Source organism: Chelmon rostratus, chromosome 17, assembly GCF_017976325.1.
Source record: "Chelmon rostratus isolate fCheRos1 chromosome 17, fCheRos1.pri, whole genome shotgun sequence".
Lineage (NCBI taxonomy): Eukaryota > Metazoa > Chordata > Actinopteri > Chaetodontiformes > Chaetodontidae > Chelmon > Chelmon rostratus.
The window spans coordinates 8,333,123-8,342,957 of record NC_055674.1 but is presented as its reverse complement, the minus strand read 5'-3'; the positions used below and the strand labels follow the sequence as shown (position 1 = coordinate 8,342,957).

Below are 9,835 nucleotides of genomic sequence, written 5' to 3'. Positions count from 1 at the left end.
GGTTGAAAATATTCCTTCCCTGGTGTCGGTCAAAGCAGAAAGCAAAGCACATGGTTATTTTTCTGTAAATTAAAAATATAAATGCTTCTCCACACCAGATTCCCAGACGCCTAATTACTACATTGAAGGAGAGAAACAACTGATCCTTGGTGGAAGAGGTTAGAAACCAAAAGAAAGATGATATGTTACGGGAAGAAATGTGAGTGCACAGAATGGTGAGAAAAGTGTGATTTGTGTGAGTGCAGGCACACTTATCATGCACACTGCGCTCTAATGCAGTGTTTGAGGGTTTTTTTTCTCATTTTATCTGTTTTTTTTAATTATTATTGCTTGTTGGACTTCATCATGCCCCTCGGCAAAACAGGAATTTCCGGTTTTGAGTGAAATCTGTGCATTGACATCAGCGGCTTTGCTGTCAGACTCTCCTTGTGGAACATAACACCATATCTTACCTCATTGTCCACAATAAAAACAAGAGAATCATGTTACCCCTCTCAGATTACATCATCTCTAAGCCCAGCACAATCAACCATCATCCCCTTGTTTGTGAATTATAATACTTGTACACAGATTGAACCCTCTAATCACAGCGTTTCACAGTCATTGGAACTGGTAGTTTTGAGAGAGTGAACAGAGCGGAACAAAACGAAGCGGTAGTGGGCAAACTGAGTTCCAGTCTGGAAATTCCTGCAGGATTGTTTATGTTCTGGAAGAGCAGGAGGGAAAGGGGACAAGGCTAATGTTGTAATGATGACAATAGCGGTCCTGTGTCTGTAAAACAATGTGTATGACTGGTCGGCTCGAGCCAAGATTCGTTTGATTTACGTGCCAACCTCTTAACAATCCGGCCTTGCAAACAAGCAGTTCCACTCAGAACGAGAGATGATGACCCCCCTCTCCATGTGTGAATAAACAAGTGACCCACGTTGGGTCTGTGAGAGGTCACTGCACAGAGGAGTTATGGAGATGGACGGAGGATAGGGCAGACAGACAGTGGGCCTCAGAGAGACAGAGTGAGTGAGCAGGACGGAGAAAAGGAAAGGACAGAGAGGGAGGGAGAAGGAGAGATAGACGTTGTGTGTTTGTTTCTCCCTGTGGCCTCTGCTGGCCTAGTGGTCCCGGACGCCACAGGCCAGCCACAGGGCAACATGAGCTTCTCCTGTTTTGACTGTATAAAGATTGATAGCTCCCTTCACACTCCAGATCAGCTTTATGGATGTGCTTAAGTCCCATGTGGCTACAGCTCCAGTCACAGACAGCCATGTTAAATGGTGGCTAATGGCCACCTTTTTCTCAGCTTTCATCTGCCTCGCATTTATTTCTGATCCCAGGATCATGTCATACGGCGGCTGTTTTCCACTCTGTGACACTATTCAGAATTATGCAGATCCTTGATTGCCAGGGAAGTAATAACAGAAACAGATAAGTGGAGGCTGATTTTGATCCATCCTGACCTGGGATCAGGCTGAAGCACCCTGTCTAGACATCAGCTCCCCTTAATACCGGCATCCCTCAGCACTCGGACTTTCTTTCCTTCCTGTCTCTTTCACTCTCTCTGCTTTTTTCTTCCCCATTATCACAATTCAGTTCTCACAATTTTCCGACCTCTGCAGCTCCCTTTTGTTTTTCATCTCTGACTCCCCAGTGCATCTCATCACTCTGTGAGTCAGGCGTAGGTGTGGTTGTCTGGTGATGATGACAGTCAAAGGAGGACAGAGTAAAATGTCTGAACCAGCGATGACCCGGCAACAAAAAGGGCAGACAGATTGCAAAAAATGTATCCGACTAACATGCCAAAGTGAGGCTCCCTTTTTTTTCCAACAACTGAATTCCCTGTCTAAAAATGCAAGTGGCTTGTTAGTCAGTACACGGCGAGTGCGCATGAAGACAGAGCTGATGCATGTTTAGTGGCTCTGTATTGTGACAGGGATACAATTAAGGGAAGCCCGAACCACGTCACGCTGCCCTCATTATATTGCAATTACGTTCTTGATTGTGAAACAAAGGTACACAACAATGGTTTGATAAGACCTCTTGTTTAATGAGACTTTGCTGTAACTCCTGTGTTCATTCAATTAGTAAACAGGTCTTCCATTCAGGCCTGGGCACCCCAATTTTCATTTTCCCAAATGCAACACACCCCCACCCCTCAGTGCCCCAAAGCCCCCACCCGTCCCCTGCCCTTAGCCTTCAGCGTCCCGCATTGGATCTTGGCATCCCCCTGAACATTCAGGGCACAGCGACTCCTCCCCCAAACTCCTCGGATTCCCTTCCCCCTTCTCCTCCACCCCCTGCACACACACCCATTTGATTGTGATTGACAGCATCTTTGTTCCATTGTGCGTAGCTGTCGCCTCTGATGAAGACACATACACAGAGCTGAGCTGCTGCGCTCATTGTACACTGCACAGAAACTACAGGTCTGCAACCAGTTGCACTGTCCTCTGATGATGAGCTCAATGCAGTCTGGGTGAGTGTGACCAGTCTGGACATGGCAGGCCATGGCAGGATGGGATGGGACAGGGTGTGTGCAGGACAAACTCTGGCTAGGCAATCCAGGCCAGACCGCAGGCCTCTCCCAATGTGGACCAGGGGGTCCCGGCCTGATGGGCTGAGGGGGCCAGCTGGAGAGGGAGGCTCAGTGCTGCGCAATGTGTCTGAGGAGGCCGTCATTAAGGTTCACCCCTCCTCAGGGATGGGAACCAGGTCACATTCTCTCACACGGCACAAAGCAGGGTGTGTGTGTGAGAGGGGTGGGGGTTCAAGGGAGGGGTTTTGATGGGGAGCAGGCCATGACCTCTTTATATCCATCACCAGATCACTAACTTGGCCCATAGACATGCTCATACAACACATTCTCACGCACACACACGCATGCATGAAAAACACATGCTAATGTCTGCGTATGTGCACAGACATGCACACTCACAAATATGCATATGCAAAAACAAGTACGTGCTCTGCAAGAGGCATTGTGTGTCTTTACCTGAATACGATCCCAACAGCTTAAAGTCTCTGTGAGCTGAGATGCTGCTGTTACATGAAAACTTTCAATAAAGCTGAGGATATCTATCTTTCCAAATTAACCTGTCAAAAATCAGTAATGAATTGATGTTGACTACCACATTATTGAAATATATTGTAAGAAATGCAATGATTGAAATAATTCTGCTTAAAAAAATATGATGGGCAGTGTCTAAAACAATGTATAAACACACTCTAAAGATTGCAACTATTTTGTTAAATTGCATTTGTCAGGCCACTAAAGAAAAATTCCTTTACACTGCAGCTCCAACTCCGCTTGCTGTGGTGAAATCCACAGGTTGGCTGTCTGGGAAAAAGCAGTGAAACACTGCCCCCTCTTGGTACCCAAGAAGCCTTGCAGATAGTGAGAAAGACCTTGCAGAGCTTTTTCGATCGATAAACATGATTAGTCAAAATGGTCACATTTTGTCATTGACATCCTTAAAAATCAAGGATAAATCAGAACTCTGTTTATTTCTAAATCAAGATGCTAGATTAAACATATCTGACCCAACCCTTCACAAACCTTTAAAAAAACAAAAACATCCAGTTCATTAAAAGATTAAAAAATATGATTTGACAGCAGTTATGACCATGAGAACACTATGTTAAGGCAAACATGAAATTAAGGGCACAACACAATAAAAGCAGATATATTCTTTCTGTTTCTGTCATATACGTTATAACTCTGCTGAGCCTGAGTGTACAGTCATCTAGGCTAAAAAATAATAGCATCATTATTTCTCTATATTTTTACTGTTTTTCTCCGTAACTGAGCTCATTTTTGTGCTTTGTTATCTGTCCATGGGGCTCATGTCTCATGTCCTGTGTGTGCGAGTGTGTGTGTGTATACTAAAATGATATAGACATCTAACCACTTGACACTCTGTTCAGTTCCTCCTGTAGAGCGATAACTAAGGCATGGCCTCCACTTTATAACATGTATGTCCAACAATCCAATGTGTGTGTTGCTTGTATTTCTGTGTTTTGTGTATGTATGTGTCCTTGTGTATATGTGTGAGTACATGAGGTCATCCTGCATTCATCTCTATGACAAACTTGTGCAACTGTGCATGTTGTCAGGCAAAGCTTATCATGGTAGTGTCTTTGAACTAAAAGGCGCCTCCTCTGTCCAGAGTTACTGGCTCTACTCTACCTGCTTTGCCCAAAAATTCAGGAAAAGGCAGTAGGAACTGGGTGGGGTCAACAAAGAGAGAGGGTAAGGATGAAGGGCACGACTGGACACCCTCCTCAGTTAGGTGAGATGGTGCGTCTGCGCAGGCAGCTGCACGTCAGGCACTTGAGGATGCTCATGGTGATGTGCATGAGGGGGCCGAAATTGAAGAGCAGGTTGTAGAAAGTGTTGACAGACAGGCCACCAGTCTCGTCTGCGTACTTTAAGGCCACAATGGGTGTGTAGAGGTTGTTGGTCAGATTCCTGAAGCGAGGGCTGCTCGACTCAATAACCTTTTTAATGCACTGGAGAGACAAGAAGCGAAAGAAAGTTTTGAGTGCTGCTTGAATGTTTGTACCAGTTTGTGATCACAGACACATTGATTCTTGAATCCTGAGCTAGACTTGGTATAAACCTGATCCCTTACTTTGGCAATGTCCTCTGGCATCTGGCCCATGGCTTCAAATATATCGATGGATGACGGCAGGTAAACGTCTTTAAAATAACGAACTGTGTCGGCATCTACTCCTGGATACTCCATCTTGGCCACATCCTCCATCATCTTCGTCTCAAACTCAGTGTGCACTGGGCCAGGCTCAATCATGGACAACCTATGAGGAGTCAGATGCAGAAAGGCCTGTGAGGGAGCAAGTACGGCACAAAGCAAAGACAGATGTGAAGGAAGAATAGAGGGAAGAGTGTAATCTACCGGATATTGAACTTCATCAGTTGCACGGCCATACTCTCACAGAAACCTTCCATGGCAAACTTAGAGGCAGTGTAAACATCGTTGAACACCACTCCTAAACCGGCAAAACAGAGAGATAATCAGCGCTTTGTGTTCTCACAATACTCAATTAACAGCAGACATGAGTCAAATATTTTTTTCTTTCAGCGTTTAAAAAATGCTGCAGCTGAACAGCACACTGTCAGCAGGATGAGGAGACTGAACCTGAACACACCGCGTGTTTGTGCTGTAATAACCGATGGATTTAGAGTTTAAACACACAGAACTGATCCCAGAACCGAGGCTTTGTTTTGTTTTAATTAAAGCTCTTCTTTTCAGATGTGGCGCTTATATAAGAGTTTGTACAAGCAATTCAATTATAATTTATAAGAATGAGCCTTGGATGATCAGCATATGCTATGCTTGTAACTTGAAGAAATCTGAAAATGTGATGCTGCAGGTGATGCTGTAGTTTGCTAAACTGGTTTATAATATCTGAGTGCAGTGCTCTTGTATACAACTGCAACATCCGTTAGGATTGTAAGCAACTTTTCCTGAGTTCTTGGATCAAACTAAACTGGACTCTGCATTGTTAAATAGATGCAAATCATACCCTGAAGTCCCATGACACTGCTCATGACCACGATGTGTCCTGAACGCCTCTTCTTCATGTCTGGCATCACTTCTTTGATCATGCGAACAACACCAAAGAAGTTGGTCTCAAACACTCTTTTCATCTCCTCGATGCTGATGCTTTCCACAGGTCCCAGCAAGCCCACACCTGCATTGTTGACTGACAGGAAACACACAGACACAGAGATGACACACTGCTGGTATCGCCAACACTACAATCACCAAAAGACACTGTTGACTTAACGTGAAGTGATATCTGTATCATTTCCACTGTTCTCTTGGCCTTCTTACAAGAATAGATCCGTCATTGATAGATCAAAGATGGTATTACTTGATACTGCCACCAGATGTCAGTGTGTGACAATAACACTGAGGTGTGATGTAACACCAGGCCATGTTGAAGGGCCTCTGGGTCTTGAGTAATTAGGTGAAGGGGGATGCAATGTTGGATTTAGAGTAAAATGGACGCAGGTTTATAAATAGAACCTTTATCCGGACTTAAGGTTTAACACAAGAACTGAGACGAGTTACTTATTCTGGAGTTATTAATCTACCAACATAGAATTTACTGACCACGTTGCACAAAAAGACAATGAAATGACTGGACATGACGTTTTTACAGGGCGCCAGATCAGTACCAAGAACCCAATGAACTGTTGAGATTTCTGGGGTTTAAAATATGCCTCCGGCTTTGTTTCAGCTGTAAGGGCCGCCTTTTAGAGAGAGACCAAGCAAGAAGAAGGTGCCCGGAGCAGATGGAGCTGCAGACTAAGTTTCAGTTATATTTCACACACCCTGGAAATCAGTTTGGTGGTCCTCTGTGTTTTGGTGCAGAATCTTTCTGCCCACTGGAATTTCAAGACTCTCCCAATCTCCTCCCCCCACCTACACTTAATGTCAACTGCAAAACCACGAAGCACAGTGTTAGAAGAGAGTGACCACTGTTTCCGAAACACTGTCCTGAAGTTGTTTTAGCTTTACAGCAACAACGCTGAACTGTGCTTCTTCATTTTAGAAGCTGCATAGTCACTGCTACGCTCTCACAATTTATCAGCTGTTCCGACATGTAAAAGAAAAGAAACAAACACACTTATACACATATGTTCATCTGCATGCAGCTGTGTCCCACTCACTCAGGATATCAATGTGGCGGTCCTTGACATTGTTGATGCACTGCTTGACGGACTCGTCGCTGCACACATCTAGTGGAAGCAACATCAAGGTCTTGCCATATGCATCTCCTGCTGCCTCCACTAGCTTGTCCTTTTTCTTCAGGTCCCGCATGGTGGCTATGACTAGGGAGAGACAGAGAGGTGGAACATTTTATTTGCTTGTACAATGTGGCCTCAGTAAAAGCAACACAGCTTGGAATGGCAAAGAAATCCTTAGGAGTGTGTGGAGCACTCTAAATCATCAGGATTAGAAAGCTCATTTTTGAACATTTTTGTTAAATTTCAAACTGTCCTTATTCATTATTTGGTGGGGAATCATTTCAAAAATAATAAATAATTTTGATCTGTAAGTAAAAGAAAAAAAACTCTTGAGCCATTGTCACGCTGATGGAGCAACACACAGGAAAGAGAAACCTCTTATCTGTGAGGCCACCACTGAATGACTTACTTAAGACACACACAAGGAAGAGCACTCTCACGAACGCACACACCCAAACACACACACACACACACACACACACACACATACACACACACACACACACACACACACACACACACTCACTATTGTGACAGAGTCAGATGTGTGGGTCAGAGTCCCAGCAATGAGTGCGCCTGTCAGTTTACAGGACACAGAATTGATTTCCTCTGAACTTTACACGCTGGGCAACATTAACCTACATGCAGCACAGGAATCTATCATGGCCAGTGACAGCTGCTATCGGCACAGTGTTGACTTGGCTTTCGTGGAATCTTCCATGTTGTGCGTCGTGCTAACACTCTGCTGAGTGACGTTATCTAGCAGAGAAAAGAAAGACAGTGCTGTTGCACAATGGCAATCAGCGGGAGTAAACAACCTCTCATTCACATGTTCATCTGAATCTACCTGTTGTCCTTGACAGATAAAGGCAAACCCTCGCCTGATTCTTGTCTGAACAGGGACAGGGTTTGATCAGCAAGATTAAAAGATGTGCTAAGCTATGCTGCAGACTTCTTGCATTGTCCTGAAATGTTACTGACTGAACCTTTCACGATGTATACCAATGAAACTAGGCCCTGTGTCAGTGCCACGTAACTTGTAGTAGCCAGACACACACTTTGCATTAATGACGTCTCATGACGTCTAATTAAGCCTAATCCTATGATGTGAAATCTGTGTGTCCATGAAGCAACAAAGAGATTTAAGTATTGGTAGAGAAGGGAACAACAGATCTATTGTTCTTCTGGCTCCTGCAGGAATTACTCTTGGGCTGCTTAAACATTCTTGAATGAACCACATTGCATTGCACACACAGAGGTCTTTTTGGGGTTTCTCTGAGTTTGGTGCATGTCACTGCTACTAATTAATACTTTATGCAAAACGCAATATTTAATCTGTGTTGGATTTCCCAGAGACGCTGGGAAAAGAGCAGATCAGCTTCATTGCTCAGAGGCGGCCTTATTGAAAGCAGGTCACAATGTGAAAAAAATCTGCTCAAACCAGTGTTATGGGAGCAGTTAATCACTTTTGTTTTCCTCATTTATTTTGCGGTAATAAATCCCATCAAATCCGAATGGCCCCGAAAGATAAAGAAAACTTGAACTAACTCTTGCACAGTGGTTCATAAAAGCGGTAATGGCTTAATTTGTCGAAAATTAGTTTAATTAGATAAATGTATATGATGTCAAATTAAATCACTGGTTTCACTGTTGTCTCACTGACTATAGGCCTACAGCAAATTATGTAGTTCTGCACTGAGTCACATCTAACAACAAGGGGGGCCTTGAAGGCAAACTCTTACCAACAGGAGTGGGGGTGGAAAGGTGGTCTAATGTAATTCTGTCTGAGGCTCCATGACATTGTTTTGGATCCTCAGTTCGTACAATGATATTAATGGATGGGAAGCAGGAGAGGAGACACACAGACCGACAATGTCAAAGTGGGACACCCTAACTCCACTGTGCACCAATGAAGACTTCAAACAAGGCCCTTGCTTCAGAGTGAACCCTCGCTTGTACAGGTCTCAAACTTTGTCCCCCTTTCAACACTCGCTCCAGTGAGGGGACTATAGGCACATTAGACACGGCACTAAACCGGAGCAGGCGGTCTACAATTCACTGCGATAAAAGGGGGCTTTGTGCTGGAGAAGTCACTTGAAAGAGAACTGACAAGACTCCTTTTATGATTCCGCCTGGCAAGCGGCATCCTTGCAGAGCCCTACCCTGGAAACTGCGCTTTCAGATGATAATACTTGAACCAAAGGGCGACTGAATCCCAGCCCTTACAAAAGGATATGGATCCGATATCACTAGGGTTAGCTATTTCAATGGACACTACACTAAGTCACTTATTTGCGTTAAGACGGAGAGTTGCGCATGAAACTCAACCGAACTTTGTGCGTAAAGGAGGCTTGGTGCAATAGCAGAGCTTTCAAGGGAAAAGTAAACACGGAATAGGCTTTCGAGCGAACCACACTATTACAGGCTTGCTACTAATAGGTCCGATCAAAGAAACAATGTAGAAGAAAGCGCATTTACCATGGTAACGCTTCTTTTCATCTTTGGCCAACGTGACGGCGATTCGTAACCCGATGCCGGAGGAGCAGCCGGTGATCAGCACAACTTTCTGCCCGCTGTTCGCCATGATTTGTCCCGGGTAGGCGCTGTGTTTTTCAGCGGTCCTCTGCTCCGGATGGTCGCTGCCGAGGGAGCTACCGATCACCGGACTTTAAAAGAACTAAAGCGGATCATGCAGCCACCGCAGCCATGTGAGCGTCTAATTCAGTCACATGTTCAATAAAATCAGTAACCAAAAAAAAAAAAAAAAAAAGAAAGAAAGAAAAAAAAAAGACATGGCATCGCAAACACCGCTTGCAGACAAGATCTTCAACTTGATAGGTGCCGCCTGCCCTGAAAATGAAGTTAATGCCTTTAAAATGTGCGTGGCCGTGCGCGCGCGCACGTGCGTGTTGTAGAGGGGGCAGTGCTTATTTGATTTCTGAGCTGGTGACCCCAACAACAAACAACTGTAGCATTCACACAGCGTTTTGTTCATACCTAACGGCATGGTTTCTCGTTCACTACTGTATTACAGTTAATATTCTTAATAGGACTTATAGTTTAACC

The 9,835-nt window shown here is 44.4% G+C and overlaps 1 protein-coding gene across 1 annotated transcript; it reads right to left on the bottom strand.

Annotated features, from left to right (window-relative positions):
* Nucleotides 1-2,304: 2,304 nt before the first annotated feature.
* rdh8a (retinol dehydrogenase 8a) lies at nucleotides 2,305-9,493 on the bottom strand. The gene is made up of 6 exons (XM_041956952.1): nucleotides 9,248-9,493; nucleotides 6,692-6,853; nucleotides 5,539-5,718; nucleotides 4,908-5,001; nucleotides 4,626-4,809; nucleotides 2,305-4,503 (listed from the first exon to the last, which is right to left on the bottom strand). The coding sequence occupies exons 1-6, from the start codon at nucleotides 9,351-9,353 to the stop codon at nucleotides 4,276-4,278; spliced, it is 954 nt and encodes a 317-aa protein (XP_041812886.1). The 5' UTR covers nucleotides 9,354-9,493; the 3' UTR covers nucleotides 2,305-4,275.
* Nucleotides 9,494-9,835: the final 342 nt, after the last annotated feature.